We start from the raw sequence: 17,151 nt of genomic DNA, 5'->3' as shown, positions 1-17,151 counted from the left end.
TTATGCAGGTTTATTTTTTTAAAACTGAAATGCTTACAAAACAGGAATTATTGGCACAACCTTACAAATTGCAACATGTGCAGGCATAATTTAAAAACAAAGATATTAGATTTTTTTTAAGTGAACATCTATTAACAAATCTTCATAAATGTGTAAAGCCAATCAATTAGAACTCATATTTGATCACTTGGCAGCTCTAATCAAATCAAGCAACAAGTCATGGGAGCATAATAGATGAGCCCAATGTGAACATGGAGATGTGTGTCGTGTTGATGTGGGGAAGGGGCTTAAATAAATGGACACTTCACACTATAGGATTGGGATGTCAAACAAGTGGCTCAGGGGCTGAATCAGGCCCCCAGAGGGCTCCTATCAGGCCCCGAGCAACTGGCTGTCATCTGCTTCCTTCTCCCTCTGGCGAACTGGCTGTCATCTGCTTCCTTCTGTTTGCTGAGGCTCCCTCCCTCCTGGTGCCCAAGGCTTCTCCCTTGGGGAGGAGGCAGAGCTTGCTTTGCCAGGCCTCTCAATCACACAGTAGAGCTACTGAGCCAAGCCTCTCTTCCCTGCATCCTGGTCCTCTTGGGGAAGGAAGGAAAGAGCCAGAACTTCCTTTGCCCAGTTCCCTGGATCCCATGGGAGGAATACAAAGAAAGCACCTTTAAGACCAATGAGTGCTAATTTTTTAAACATATTTTCAGTTTTAAAAAAAGTTTAATTGTCTTTGTCTTTTATAAAGTTTATATCTCTGCTACCTAAACTTAAATAGGAACACAAATGGCCTGTCCTGACATGGTCTCATTTATAGATCCAGCCCTCATAACAAATGGGTTTGACACCCCTGCTATAGGGCATTGATTTTGTTGTTGTTGCTTTTTGGACTTTGGGACATGCATATAAGCAACATTCAGGATAATATCTGGCAAGCTGTAAACTACATATTGAGTGCTGCCAGGGTGATCTGCTTTATGCATATCCTTTATGCCTTTCACCACACATACCCCAGAGCGTACTGTATTCAGGGGCCCTGAATCTTTTGCTAGTTCCCAAGTTGAAGGAGGCCAGATTGAGTACAGCCAGGGCCAGGGCCTTCTTTGTGGCAGTGCCAGTGTTGTGGAATGCTCCTTATGTCTCCCGGATGACATAAGGACCCTGTAGGATCTTTCTCAGTTCTGCAGGGCCTGTAAGACTGCGCTGTTACAACTGGCATATGGAAATTAAGATGGAGAGAGCTGCCAACCGCCTGGAAGCTGATTGTTCTTACACTATTGCTATTGCACTCCTGTGGGCCATTGATTGATGCCATTGGAAATTAAAAAATATATATGGGAATGCCACCTAGCCTTTTTTACACTATATTCTAATTTTGATAGAGCACCAATGCTATTGTTTTAATGTTTTCTTGTCTTAATGTTTGATTCTGTTATTAAGATGCCAGTTTGGCTTGTGAGCCACCCTGAGCCCACTCGCAGGGAGGGCGGGATATAAATAGAATAAGTAAATAAATAAATATTCGCTGCACTATGCAACCAGCAATGAAATATTTTGTACTGAGGTCCTGTAATATTCTTAAGAGAGGGCAAGGTACTCTGAACATACTAAAATGTATTTCATAATTACCCTGCATGTTTCACAGTGGGGCCTTGCTTTCGAAACCTGTTCTGAAAGTCTCTGGCTAAATGAAGCCCTGTTTTCAGGAGTGCAAAATCAAGGAGAATGCCTTGGGAGAGACATGAAGAATTGCTTGTAAAGGAAGATGGGGGGAGAGAGAAAGAGAACAAGCATAGACGCTAGTGTACCATAGCATAGCTAACAATCAATGCTCCCTGTGTAAAATCTCTCCTCTGCTGTGAACTCACTCACTATTTATTTATTTATTTAAATTTGCTCTCCACTGTGCAGCAGGGCTCAGAACAGGGGGACAACACTTCCAAATAAACAAAATTCACAGTCATGTTAAAAACAATTAAAATGCCTTAACTAATTCAGTAACAATTTACAGCTGGCACATAAAAGGTACACTAATTTATATCCTTGCCTGGTGTGGAGAGAGGGAGGAAGAAGCCAAGCTAGGTGGAGACCATTTGGCAAGCCACACTCTCTCTCATCCTCACCCAACATCCTACCTTTACTGTAGGGAGATAACTTTTTTTTTACAGATTGGAGGATAATACCACTTACCTCACATACAGAATGTATATGAAGTGCTTTATACACGATATGCTGTGCAAATGCTATATATGTAGACTTGTATGATTACATGGCTGTTGTTTTTTAATGCAAGATGTGTTGAAGAGATGGCTGCTTCTTGAGCAGGAGTGAGATGGGGGTTAACTGTGTTGGACTAAGTATAACCAGCACAGGAGTACCTAAGTGTGTCTCCAGAGGCCAGGGCCCTGCTGTGCCACTGAGAATGTCAGCAGGTCCCTAGAGGTAAGGATACCAATGGCAGAGCAATGCCTGCTGCTGCACATAGGGTTCTGACCACTTTAAAACCAGCCTCTATCTCAGGGGTGTCGAACTCATTTGTTATGAGGGCCGGATCTGACATGAGACCTTGTTGGGCCGAGCCATGTTGGGCTGGGCCATGTGTGTACCTATTTAAGATTAGGTAGCAGAGATATATTAATTTTTAAAGAGCACAGACAAATATATATATTTTTAAAACTTAAAACATGCTTAAAATGTTAGCAGTCATTGGTCTTAAAGATGCGTTCTTCTTTGCATTTCTCCCATGGGATCCAGGGAACTGGGAAAAGGAAGCTCTGGCTCTTTCCTTCCTTCCCCAGGGGACTGGGGCAGAGCCTCAGCCAATAGAAGGAAGATAAGGCTTGGCTCAGTAGCTCTGCTGTGCAGTTGAACAAGCATTACAAAGCAAGCTGTTATGCAGTTGGAAGCAAGATACAGGGAGAAGAAAGCAGATGACAGCCAGTTGTTCCAGGGCCTGATAGGAGCCCTCCAGGGGCCTAATTCGGCCCCCAAACTGCATGTTCGACACCCCTGCTCTATCTGAATTAGTATTAGAACCCCACCCACAGGAGCAGTTTTCAACCTGTATGAATTTCAGTGAAGAAACAGAACAGATACATTCAGTGAAATGATACAACTGAGCACTAGGATCCAGCTTGCTGATAGGGGAAAAGGTCTGCGGAATAACTGGGGGAGGGGGGGGCGGGAATTGGTTCTGCCGCTGCGGCTTAACAGGTGTCTGACGCCGGTTGTGCGGGACGCCGTCTGAAGGGGTGGCAAAGAGCTCAGTGGGTGCCAGCCCTCGAGGATGGCAGGCTGAGGCAGCGGCACAACCCCAGGAACAGCTGGCCGCCAGCGCCCTCTGGCGACGCTCCTCGGCCAAGCAGGCTGGTCACGTGAGGCGCTCAGGGCCTGCCGCCGCTTCCCCCAGTCAGAGCGGAGCGAGCCGAGGCAGAGACGAAGAAACAAGATGGCGGCTGGTGGCGATCCGGAGCGGGCCACCGGCGATTCGGATTGAGCCCTCGGCCCTCGCTACTCGACGGCGCCCCCTCCCTGGGCCAGAACTCTGACCGCGGGGCGGAGCGCCCCCGCAGCCGCCTGCCCGGAACCCGAGTGCCCTCGCTAGCCTCTCCCACCCCCTCCCCCCCCCCCCGGCCAGCGCCCAGCGATGCGGGGCCGGCGAGGCAGGCCGCCCAAGCACCAGCAGCCTGCGGCGGCCCCCGCTCGGGCAAGCACCCCGGCTCCACCCGCCCCGCCAGGCCCCATCGGGGGGCTGAGGTCCCGGCTACGGGGCAGCAGCCGGGGCAGGTGGGCGGCCTCGGCCCAGGCGGCTGGGGCTGCAGGGCCCAGGCAGAGGGGGCTCGGGGCTGCCCAGGCCTCGGCTTCCGCGGGCTCCTCTTGCAGAGGGGGCGGCAGGAGGAAGGGAGGCAGCGGCAGCAGCAGCACCCCTGGTGGGGGAGGCAGTAGCAGTCGGGGCAGGGGCAGGGCTGGAGCGGCGGCGGCGGCGGGGGGAGGAGGAGGCGGAGGCAGCCGAAGCAGCAGCAGCAGCCAAGGCAGGGCTGCCTCTTCCAGGAGGAGCAGCAGCAAAGTAGTCTACGATGATCATGAGAGTGAGGAGGAGGAGGAGAGTGTGGTGTCCGAAGACGAGGAGGAAGAAGGGGACCCGGAGGAGAAGCACGACTCCGAGGAAGTGGAAGAAGCGGCGGTGGCCATGGAAGAGGACGACGACGATGACGACTCGGACTACCCTGAAGAGATGGAGGACGAGGACGATGCCAGCTATTGCACCGAGAGCAGCTTCAGGAGCCACAGCACCTACAGCAGCACCCCAGGTAGAGGGAGGGAGGGAGTGGCTGGGGAGGGGAGCCTGGCACCCGCTTCCCTCCGCCTGGGCAGAGATGCCCGTGGCATCGGGAGGAAGGAAGGAGGAAAATGCCTGTCGGGGAGAAAGGGATGTTTGTGACCGGGGAGAGGAGGAAGAGGTGGGGAGGGCGGGCAGAGTGCGAGGTGAATAAATTAGGCGATGTTGAAGCGCAGCAACAGGGATGCGCACCGCAGAGGGGGGGTTCCGCCCACAAACAAACACGGGGAAATAAAAATAGAACTGGGTCCTCTCAGTGCAGTACGGTAGGGCAGCAGCCTGTCTTACTTGAGGGAAAGCGATGCTCACCAAAAAAAAAGCTTCTAATTACTGGTCTTGAAGGATGCCTGTTAGCATCAATTTGGGATTCCAAAAATAAGAAATGGGGTGGTCATTACCAACTTTTTTATTTTGTTGGAAGTAGATATACTTGGAAAGGAGATAGAATTGTTAAATTTGAATGAAAGTGCATTTGGTTAAATGGTTATTTAGTTATTTCACTCCACTTTTTTGTTTTTTTATAGTAACTTAAAAATCAGATTGATATGACTGCAAGGCTTGTTTGGATTTTTTTTATTCCAACCACTTTTCTTAAGAACTTAATGTTCAAATGAACCTGTTTCTTGTCTGTTTCTTCAGAGTGTTGCTGTATTTTTAGAAAGCACAATTCTTGTAATTTTAGGACATCTTTTTAGACAAGAAATCGAACTTAAATAATTGTCAGCTTTTTAGATGTTGCTGTTGCTTGCCAAGTTTTAATTGTAGTATGATGTCTAATTAACATTTAATTTTAAAAATGTACGGTAAATATTCAGTATCTACTGTGTATTATTACATCTGGTGTTGTGCTTAATTTTGCTGAGTGTATTGGTGTGAAAGCAAACATGTGATAACTATCATAGTTAAGTGCTTAAACAGGTAAGTATCAGGATTAGGACTTAAGTATTGACAGATAAAATTGCTGGAGAAGGCAGGTAAGAGCTTTAACAGTTGCACACTTTTTGGCAGTACAGTTTGCAGGATATATGTTTAATTTCACATTGGCTGCGTGAAATTTACCAAACAAGGGGCATTTTCTTACTTACATCTCATCTTCAAAAGGCTTTTAACAATTTTATGTATTAACATTAATTGTGAAGTTCATTGGGTCAGTCTGTGATGTACTGAAGTTTATTGGTTGTTGGAGGAGTTTCATGAAGAGCTTTCCTGCTGAGATAATTCTACTGGTGTAAATCCATTATATATGAGTACAGTAAACTCTCATAGCTATACAGGTTTAAAGTAAAGCCTGTATGGCTATAGTGTTTTCTTTTCTGTCGGCTTACTTTGGTTGACCCTTCAACATGAATTCCTTAGTGCTGTTTTGTAGCACTAATAATATTTACCTATAACTGTGTGCTTGAATAGAATTTTGAGACAGGTTGAGTCCCAGTTCAGCACCTTTGTAAAAACAAGTGGTTTCGTTATCCTTGGTAATAGATTTTGTTGACTTTGGTAATAGACTTTGTTGGTAATATATTTTTACCTGTTGACTTTAGTAATATATTTTTAGCTTGACTGTGATACAGTTTCAATCCAAATTCTGTTTAGCCTATTACAGTTTCTAGTATTTTAGAGCTCCATTGTATAGGCAAGCTAGTTATTGAACATGATATTACATCATTGATAGCATAAACAGCTGACAATAGAGAAGTTGCTCGTATATGAAGCAATACTGTCAGTATTTTTTTACAAGTATATTCAAGGTGCAATTAACAAATCACCAGTTTTGTGTTAGACTTTTTTTGTGACTGATTGTCCTTTCAACAGGTGAGGTTTGGGTTTTCTTATTGTTTCAGTAACCCACTAGTGGGGTGTGAATGAGTTGATATTTGTAGTTCTTTTCTGATTTCCTCTTCTGTTCCATTATTTTGGTTAGTGTTTTTGAGACACTGAGGTATTGAATGTTTTGAGTGACAGAATTAATTGCCTGGGATTGTAGGTTAGCATAGGTCTCCAGCAATTGACTTTGGCGTCTGTTTTGGTTACAAACATAAATTGACATGGTTTAGAAATATGCAGTATTAAAATGTTTTGTTTCAGTACTAAAGAAACTGATATTGCATCTGAATCTTTATTTTCTTTTTGTGAGTTAAACACAGTAGCTGATGACTTTTGAAACGTTAGGGAAATTTATTTTGTTTGGTGAAAGTTCATATTATTCTGATGAGCACTGTACAAGAATGGCTTAGGGTAGTGTTCTTCTAACCATGACAAGTGGTTTGCGAGTGCTCCCCTTCCCTCTCTCTCTCACTTTCCCTTATTTTGGGGCTGAACATGGTGTGAAGCATTGTGGCCATAGTAATGTTGAAGCATCAGTGCAAACCAGAGTTTCAAACGACTGGTTAGCAAAAATACTGTTGTTATAATCAGGTTTAACAGCATATGGAGTACATGTTTGAAGTTTTGGGAAAAGAGCAAAGGGGGGTGTGAACTAGCAGGACACTCCTGCTATGATTTGGAGGTTGGAATATCACATCTAAAAGTGCAGACAAGCACTTCTTTGCTTTTTAAACCTAGTTTCTTGCTAGCAACTGTCATAGAAGGGTTAGAATTTTTTGAAGCATTTGTGTTTGCAGTAACTCAAATGCTTAACAGTTGTGACATGGGTTCTATGATAACAAAGTATGCAAGAATAAAAGACTGAATAAATTAATCTGCTGTAAATTCTAAGCTACCTTTCAAATTAATTTTTTTAACTAGTATGATCAGAAGATTTAGTAATCTATACTTGTCTATTTGGAAAATGAAATGAGGAGGGGTTATTTAAAATATTTATATGCCCAACTTTCTCCCAGTCATCCCAGGACCCAGGCAGGTAAGAACAATGTAAAAACAATAACAGTTTAATAAAACTAAAACAATTTACCTTTGTTGGGCTGCCCCAAAATCTGTCCTGAATAGCTCAGGAGGGTAGAAGCCTCCCTGTCCTCTTCGGGGAGGCTATGCCAGAGATAGGAAGCATCTATTGAAAACCTGAGCCCAAACCATGGCAGAACATGCCTTAGGCAATTGGGGGAAGGGAGACACAAATGTTGATCGGGACTGCCATGCTGCAGTGTACAGGGACAGGCACACTGGGAAGGTTATGAGTGGGTACCTCCACTTTAGCACATTGCTGACAACACTCATAACAACTGCCCTATGTGAAAGAAACTAGTCAGTGCACAGCAACACCAGCTTGCTTTCATGATGTCACTGTTCTTTGCCCCACCCACAAAACAGAACAAGGGAAGCAAAAAAAGGAATGCAGCATCTTCAGCTGTGCTAAGGACTGTAGTGTGCCCACTAAATGTGTTCTATACTTCTGGGATCTCTTTAGGTGCTATTTCAAAACTTCTTCTGCAAACAGTTACCTTTTTTGACAGGTGGGCACCAAAGGAAGGAAGGAAGAGTGGTCCAAGCATATCACTAGGCCACTTCCATAGCTGATTTGGGAGAGGAAATCTTTAGGAGAAAACCCCATAGCCTTCCCCGAGAAGGCCCTGAGTTCTGCTGGGGAAATAATGTCTCCAGGAGAAAAAGAAGCTCTTTTTTTGCACAGCAAAAAGAAGAAATTATAGAGCAGGGGTGTCAAATTCAAATGAGGACCAGACCTGACATAAATGAGACCACCTTGGGCTGGCCCATGTGCGTCATAAAAAGTGCTGCCAAGTAGCGGAGATGAAAACTTTATAAAGGATACAAACACAATTAAGTATTTTTAGAACTTGAAACATGCTTAAAAGATTAACACTTTTGCAGTATTTTGTTTATTTAACAGTCTCTGATAACTGATACCTTTTGCTCTGAATTATTGCTTCAAAATCTGGAGATAGTGTCTGTACTGAAGCAATCTTGAGTATGTTGTTCAGATGTGTATCTGTAAGCTGCAAAGCTACTTTTGATTTATTGACATTACAGAAATCTCATGGTCAATGCTCTGAGCCTAAGACCCAGGGAAAAGCATGAAATGGCTGCGTATTATGAGCTTTTGTAGATAAGCTGCTTTGTGTTCTGGTGAAGAACATGTGAAGGCACCATGGCACAGATTGAGGGCTATAGGTTTGTCTACAAAACTATATTCTTCCTCAGAGAAATAACTATCACTTCTAGGAGGCAGTGCAACAATGGAGAAACAGCCTTGTATAGTGCTCAGTATCAGCCTACTATCTGGGAAGTCCAAGTTCAAAATCCCCTAAGGAAAATGTGAAAGAAAAATCAAAGGAAATGTGCTGGGTGAACTTGCTCTGAACACACACTCTCAGCCTAATCTGGGTTGTTGTTATTTTGCTATTCCTTATCTCATTAGTTCACATGATTTCCTACTGAGAAACACTAGATCATGAGGGCATGAATACAGTGATGAAGGGGAGACATATCCAGTTGCACTAAGGAGAGCCCTGCCATAACAGGCCCAACAAAACACACACACAAACACTCTCTCTTTGTAGCAAGGCAAAAATCTCATACCTTGAATAAAACTTTGTTGGTCTTAAAGGTATCTTATATTTCTCCCTGCAGTTGGGGGAATGGGGCAAAGTAAGGGGACAAGGAGAGGGAGGAGCCTCAGCAGTTGGAAGGAAGAGAGAGTTGGCTCAGTAGTTGTGCTGTTTGATTGAGAGAGCTTGGCAAAGCAAGCTGAGAGGCTCAAGGAAGCAAGAGAGGGAGAAGGAAGCAGATAACAGTGAGTTGCTTGCTGGCCTGATAGGAGCCCTCCGGGGGTTGGATTGAGTCCAGGATCTCACATTTGACACCACTGTGTTAGAGGCAAAGCTCAACTTTTTGGTTCAGAACTGTGACCAAAAATCAGTTAATGAAGATAATTAGAAATGGGGTTGTTAAAGCAAGTCAGGTAAATAGAGTACCTAATTCTCTTGTTACAGCAAAGTTTCTTTGATGCTTGAAAGCCAATTACTATGAAGCAGTTTGCAGTGGTGCAGGAGAATTGATAAATACTGCATATTTTTCCATCTCCCCCAACATTTGTTTTATTTTTTGAAGGGGAGGTTTTCTGTGGTTTCAGCAATTTTCAACAATTTTACATCTTTAATTACGTTGGCACCTAATAAGGTGGGTCAATAGGGTTCATCATTGCCTCTTCCCCATTAGAAGTCTACTTGCAAAGAACCAAAAAAGATACAAGGATAGAGCTAAGTAGCATTCAGCTATAACAAAAGGCAGCAAGTGGACTTAAGCCATCTGCACGTGGTTCTGTTCTCGTTCCCTGTTCCTCTTGGGGTTCCTACGGTGGATTCACCTATTGTGGAAGAGTGTAATCACCAAGCCAGTTCTTACCCATCCCTTGTAGGCAGTTGCATTAAAACTCTGCTTGCAGTTTCTGCTGAGTTTGCTTCATGGAACTATGATATTGCAAGCCAAAAGATATCTTGAGTGACTGGCCAGCAGAAGCAATGATTGGGGTGGCTGAAAGTCACCCAGAGATATAGTTTTGTTTCCACTTGTAAGTGTGCAAGACTTTGAACTGACACAACAATAAAACATTGCTGGCATATCTCCAAGGGAAGCCCCTCCCTTTCTGTACTATGCATAATTGCCTGGTCTCCCTTTGTGAACAACATTCCTAGCAGTCATTAAATGAGGAAAGATTGTTCAGCCAGTACACAGTAGCTATATATTGAAAGCGGAGGGGAAGACATGATAGATACTTGCAGCAGTTGAACATTGAGGCATGGAACATTCTTCTTCTGCTCAGTCTTGTTGAGTGCAATATTCATGAATTCTGAGTTGGAAGATTAGAGAAGAAATACCTGTTAGATATTAGCAGGGTTTTTTTTTAGCAGGAACACACAGGAACGCAGTTCCAGCTGGCTTGGTGTCAGGGGGTGTGGCTTAATATGCAAATGAGTCTCTGCTGGGCACTTTCTACAAAAAGCCCTGTGTGGAAACAGTGTTGTTGTCAGGGGGTGTGGCCTAATATGCAAATGAGTTCCTGCTGGGGTTTTTCCTACAAAACCCTGGGTATTAGTATTTTGAGGAGCATACCAGTGAGTGTACTGAGGAGACAAGTGATACCAGTATAGTCTTCCTATGTTATTGTAGACTGGTTGAGTAAAGATGAAATCAAAGTGGTGAAGACCCTTGCCATGGACTATGTCATTTAAAACAAAATGACTCATTGTCCCATGTTCTTCTTTATTATCCCCTATATGATATTATAAGCCTTAAGTTTCTGGATCCAGTTTTGTCCAATATGACAGGCTACTCAGATGCCGTAAAGATTTGTCATCTTCTAAATGATTTCTCATCTGTATAACTGAACAGGTTGCTTTATTCTTGAGTTTGGTAATCAAGGATCGTTTGTCCAGTGTCTAGCTCTATATAATTGTTTTTGTTATTTCTGTATCTGTTTGTTTATAATCTATGTCAATAAAGGCTTTTGTTGTTGTTGACTGTGTCATCTGCAGTAAGGGTGTCATGGTAGGGTTTTATATACTGCTTAGATATGCTGTGATAGACTGCAAAGTTAGTCGGAATCTTAGATTCTACTGTGACTGAGTGGGCAGGGCCAGGAAGCAGTGGGGGTACCATTGTTTTTAACTCGCATTTGTTTCAGTACACTGGAACAACAATTTGGTGAACCGTAAGCTCCTCTAATAATCACAGATGGTGTTACATTTCTAACATAGACACTAATGTTCACTTTCCGTTTCCCATGTCTGATAAGCTTTTGTGTGTCTCTGATACAAGATTCTTAGTTGCCTGCTATTAAAATCGCTGGAATTCTGTTTTTGTGGTAGGGACCTTGGCAGTACACTTCTACAAGCTCAATTTAGGAATTGCACACAGTATTGTAATTAAAACAACTTATACTGCAACTTATTTTCAGATAATTTTTTACCGGGCCTGGGTTCAAATGTGAGATCCTTCTGCAAAATTTGGAATCAGTATCAGCCCCTTACTCAAAACGAGCTCAAAATTTGTGTTTCTGTGTCTACCACAAAATATATATGTCATGTTCGTTTATTGTAAGGCTTCTTAAGACTTTCGTGGCAGTCATTCACCATACAGGCACATTTCTGCAGAGAGCTGAAGTTTACTAGTGGGAGCAAAAGGGGTTTTATATATTTCTGCAGAACAGGAATTGTCCACACGTAAGGCTGTACGATGAGAGTGCCTATTGTGAAAGGAATTTTAAAAAGAGTAGGACTGCAATCCTATGCACACTTTGAAGTACCATCCCATGGAGCTCAGTAGAACTTATTTCTGAGTTATACAAGCATATAGAGCAGGGTTTCCCAAATCCCCACCCCCCCGTGGCCTGATTATTTTTACACTTCTCCTTTGTAGCCCACTAAAATTTGGGGGTGGAGACGGGAAATGATGTACAAACAAGCCTAAAACTCTTGCGGTATATTTTTTAGGAAAAGTAGGAGATGGTGGAATTTTGCAATGCAATTTTAAAAATTAAAAATCAAGAAGAAGCACAAGGATCACACACCAGAAAACTAAAAATATAAAATGCTCTCATCCTGGAAAAACATGAAATGGCAGCCTGGGAAACCATGAAATAGCAGGGCATTTCAAGCTTCTCCCCCCCCCCCCCCGGTCTACTCAGATTAGCAATGGCAAGGAAGGAAGGAGAGAGACGGGGAAAGTCTGACAGAAAGAGGAACAGAGAAAAGAAAGAAAGGAAGGACCCGATCTGAAATGGCAGTGCTGGGAAAACATGAAATGGCAGGGCATCTCCCCCCCCCCCCCCGGTCTACTCAGGTTAGCAATGGGAAGGAAGGAAAAAAGACTAACAGAGAGAGAGAGAGAGGGGGGGGGTGGGTGGGAAAAGACTGACTGACAGAAAGAAAGAAAGAAAGAATGAATAATGAAAGGGCTTTGCACAGCATGAAACTGACCTGCCTGAGGTGGGGAAGGGTGGGAGTAGGAGGCGCGGGACCCAGGGGAGGGAGGTGCAATGCGGGGGGAGGGGTGGCCAGGGGACTGGAGGCTCTGCGATCCAGCGTTGAGGGCTCCGCGGCCCAGTGCTGGGTCGCAACCCTGCCTTTGGGAAACGCCGATATAGAGTAATCAAGTGGAGGAATAACTACAATGAAGGACTGGAAATATGCAGTTCTGAGCTCTTATAACAGTAGAGCATCTGAGAAGAACTCAGGCTTTCAGTTGGTCTGGAAGGGAGGGTGGCAGGGCCAGGGATCTAATACTACAGAATTAGTATTAACAAATGTGAAGATTTCTGTCCTGCTACTGCTCTGCATGTAGTGATTTACAAATTAAGGCACATAACTATAAAAGCATCAATAACAGCAATCATCAGACATTAGATGGCCCACAAAATACATAAGATTCAGACGTAAGATACAAAAACAAAAGCAGAATGTACCCAAAGCAATAAATGAATCAGTTAATGCCTTCTTCAGTGGTGTATGTATTTTCTGGGAAAGAATTTCTCATATTTTCCTCGTGATTTCTTGGCAATTCTAATATTTTAAAAGGCTAACGTTTATACAGAAACTAGTGTGCTGCTATGAAATTGTTATATACTGAAAATACTAAGTGTAAAAATTAGGTTTGTGATGCTAATATGATACTGTGATATGATCAGACATCCAGGGCAAAAGTGATTTATGAGCCTTTTGTTGATTTAGCTCTGCCAGTATTCTTCTTTTCAAAAGGGATTGCAGGTTGTAAGGCTGTTGGATAGGATTCAAAACTGTGTTGGGTGAGGCGTTTGTTATTGATCAGTGCTTTAATTACTAAAATGGGAGATTCCAGACTAGTACCTGATTGCAGATCACCCCGTGATATGCAGAAACTCATCCCATTATTTTAGGTAGGTGGCTGTGTTACTACAAAAACCATTTTGAACCTCCCATAGTACTTTACTTGTTTGCAGTCTTTCACATAGTCTAGTTGCAGCAATGATTCTATTAGTGATTTTAAAGATAGTAAACACACCATACTTCCATTTTTCTTCTCTTGTCCCCCATCTCAATTTCCTACTTCAAGCAAAGAGGGCATTCTAAAGTGTAGGTCTTGCTCAGATTTTCTGGCTACTACTCTTACTTCTCAGAGCCAACATTTAGGAGAGAACAAAATGAATAAATGAGAAAGAAGAAAAACAGTAAAGGAGAACCTGTTATGGAAACAGCCATAAAAGAATGTGTTCAACCAGCAGGGGATTTTCCTGATTAAGAGCCAACTCCTGAGCTTCTCTATCTCCCATCTTTTGTGAAACAGTTGGGAGAAAATCTGTTTGCCCATTTTCCCTTACCTTTTAGCAAGGAAAGGTGTTGGAAATGTGCTTGTTTTTCTTCCTAATTAAAATTAAAGGCTGGAGATTGAAAGAGGCATATTGCCCCAATATGCTACATCTACAGTATCTGTGGTTCCAGTGCCTGCTGACCTCACCATTCATACCTTCTCTCCTTCACAACAGCCGTGCTTCAGTGCAGCAGCTGGGTTTGCACAGCTTGCTGGAGATTGGGTTGCCCGTATATATTCAGGAAAGAAGCAACAGGTTAAAGAGCAGCTACATCTGAAGATCTCTTTCTGTAGCTGCAACTCTGCTGGGTAACCTAGAAAGAGTCTTTTCCCATCTGGTTTAAGTCCTTGTATTGTGTGACACTCCAGTTTCCCACTGCAGCAAGGCTTTAGCTTGGAGCCAATATTTAGATACCCAAGTGAATTGGTGCCTAGAAATCATCCAGTGCCCTAATGCTGACCATTATTACTGAAGCACTTTGTTGGTGGCTTATAAAACCTTTCCCGAAAATAAGATTACAAACAACTAATTTCAATAATAGTAGTAGTATATTTGTGTGTGTTAATGTTCACATAAGGAAAACAGGGTTAAAGATACATGACAAAGTTAGGAAATTTAATGGAGTAAAATAAAACATAAATCTGTCCTCCCCCCCCCCCCGACAATAATAATTGTCATACCTCATCCAGTGAGGTAGACGCCATTTTTCTGTTTCCCAGGTTCTTTACCACAGAAATCAAGCAAGAGTGGGCCGTCTCACATTTTTAAAGGATTTCATGTTGAACATTCCTTATTGCTTTATTATTTTCTTTGTATGGTCACTAAATTACTACAAATTCCAGTAATGAATGTGCCTGCATCTAGCCTGTCATTAGGAGTACAGCTAACCAAGGATGTAAAAGGATATGTATTACTCTGAAAAAGAGGGCATCTTGGAATGGGTGATTCTCACCAATTGCACAGGAAAGCAGGACTACATTCTTCCTGTCTCCCTGGTGGGAGTTGTCCTGTCACAGTTTGCTTCCTGCCTCGTTGTGGAGTACAATTTTGGAGCAAAGCTCTTTGCTCTTTTTTATTCACTTTTTCTTCAGGAGCAATTTCATACCCGAGGGATAATTTCCTAACCTCTCCAACTGTTCCTTTTTCTCTTCATTCCTACTTTTACACTTCCTCTTGGCTCTTTTGCTTCTTTTGTCTTCACAGTTTTTTTCTCTGCTCCCCCTTTCCCCTCTTCCTTCCATGGAGGAACTCAGAAGAGAATGGCCAAGTGATAAGTCTTGGAGGTTCTGGTGGAAAGTAAAAGAGACAAATTTACCTCTGAAAATGTTGGAGACCCTTTCCTCCCTCCTTCTGTCCCTTGCAAAGAGAGCTCCCCACTGAGCCTAGCCCAGAGTGGACTAGGAAGACTGCTGGGGCCCAAAACAAAAGTACGTAAAAACACCCCATAAAAAAGGCATGAAAATGTTTCCTCAGACACAAATGGCTCTCTTGACTATCAGTTTGGCCTGTGGAGGCTATAATGGAATGCCAGGCTCTCTTGTTGGACACACACACACACGGCTCTTTCCACTGCCAGTTTGGCCACTGCCAGTTTGGCTCCCCCGTTGGATGCCCCTTGGCTGTCTCATCACAGGGGGCTGTGATGGCATGACAGGCACCATCCCCTGAACCAGAGGGACTCCTTGACCACCAGAGCAGATTTTCAGGGCATAAGGTAGTATCTCTGTTCCCCTGCTTCCAAAGTTATGGGCAAGTGGAATCCTTGCTCAGCTGACATTATGGAATTGTTAAAGAGAGCCATGAGAGAAGACCTGCAAGACATGTGATAGTGCTTCTCTCCCACCACATCACAGGGGCTGGAGCACTCCAACCCAGGGTCACCCTTGCCTGCCCACAGGCAAAGGATTAGGTGTAGAGAGGGGTCCCTCACTCTCAGTGGTCCAAAGTGGCTGTCAAAGCCTCTTTCTTCTGTCACCCTTCTAGGTTCAAGGGCGGCCCCTCAGGGATAGACAGCTTCTCATCACAGTCAGAACCAAAGAGGGAGGTGGGACAATTTTCCTCAGAGGAGGCTCCAGTAATTGGTGACCAACCCACATGCCTGTTCAGTGTAGATGATTTATAGTCCCTCTTATCCTAAGCCATCCTTGGGAGGAACTTTCAGGGAATAATCTAGGCCCCAGGAGGAACAAGGAATTTTTTTCAGGGTTTCTTCCTTAAAGAGCCCTTCCCTGTTTTTTTCAAAAGACTGATGTAGGGAGAGTGGGCCAAGCGTATATGTAACAGGCAGTTCTCAGATGTTACCGAAAGCTTTATTTCTTGGTTCCTCAAGCTATGGAATTCTTACATGTTCCCCTAGTGGATGCTCTAAGAGTATTGCTACCATCCACTTGCTTGGTCTCAAAGGTAGGTTTTGGATCCATAAACAATGTACTGGTCAGAAAAGCAGACTATGTACTGTGTGAATCCTATAAAGCCATGGCAGTGTCCATCAGGGCAGCAGCTAATTCTGCTTTAATCTTTAGAGCAGCTGTTGTGTGGGCCCTGAAGCTGGTCCAACTCACTCCCAGAAACAACTGAAGAGCAATAGAAAGCACCAACCACATTCTCAAGGTGATCACCTTCCTAGCAGACTCCTTAGTCCACACAGTGACTTTGCATCCTGCTCCACAGCAGCTGCTCTTTGGCTGTGCACATGGCAAGCAGATCCCCATTCAAAGTAATAGCCTACCCATTCCTGGGTGAAAGGCTGATCAGCGACTGTCTTGGCAAGATCCGGAAACCATAGAAAATAAAAGAGCCATGCCCAAGACTCTGTGGAGGAATGATAAGAGATCCTTTTCCTCTCATTCCTCTTGTTATCATCATGCCTTATCTTAGATTAGACCAGTTAAAAGAAGGGCCCAGTGATCAAGTATCTGATCTTTTCAAGAGGTCCCCACACCAGCAGATCATCCCAGCTTCAGTCCTACATGTACAATAAGCCTAATTGTCTGGCCAAGCAAGAAAACCATGACAACATTCTCAAGGGTGGATGACTTCAGGAATTCCATGCCAGCGACTTCAATCTCCAGTCTGGCTATGCCATAAAGTTTCTCAGTTTTTCCAGGGAAGATAATGTCCAGATTGGCCACCAGTTATGCCACTGCACAGTGCATCTACAGTGTCTTAAGAGGCAAACAACATTCTGGTTCCAGCAGGGATCATATTTTACTCAATGAGAAGTGCAGCCCCTACCGCGACCTTTGATCATCAAGCCTCAGTGCAAAGCCTGAGCGGAGGGAAAATATAAGGTGGCAACACGGTTTGTAGTCTCAGCCTTTGTCAGACACTACAAACTGAATTTCTTCTCAGCCAATGCCACCTTTGGGCATAGAGGGCTGCAGGATATGGCAGAACATTGTCAGTTCCCACCTTACCTTGCTAAGAAATTATACTCTAATGAAATTAAGAAGTGTGGCCACATATACTGAGACATCGTTAGCTTCGTGAAATGTTTGACTGAAGTCAGATAATGGATGATCAATTGATGGATCAGTGGACAGGTGTTCCAACTCTACATGAAAACTTT

The 17,151-nt window shown here is 43.7% G+C and overlaps 1 protein-coding gene across 1 annotated transcript in view; it reads left to right on the top strand.

The window, feature by feature from the left end:
• The first annotated feature begins 3,417 nt into the window (after window positions 1-3,417).
• Window positions 3,418-17,151, top strand: part of BPTF (bromodomain PHD finger transcription factor) — a 91,357-nt gene continuing 77,623 nt past the window's right edge. The window contains exon 1 of the mRNA XM_060252856.1: window positions 3,418-4,298. Coding sequence (XP_060108839.1) covers window positions 3,635-4,298 — 664 coding nt within the window. The 5' untranslated portion in view covers window positions 3,418-3,634. The remainder of the gene's footprint in view (window positions 4,299-17,151) is intronic.

This window comes from Heteronotia binoei, chromosome 13, assembly GCF_032191835.1.
Source record: "Heteronotia binoei isolate CCM8104 ecotype False Entrance Well chromosome 13, APGP_CSIRO_Hbin_v1, whole genome shotgun sequence".
Lineage (NCBI taxonomy): Eukaryota > Metazoa > Chordata > Lepidosauria > Squamata > Gekkonidae > Heteronotia > Heteronotia binoei.
Note: the sequence above shows the minus strand (reverse complement) of the source record. Positions and strands in the feature narration are given on the sequence as shown.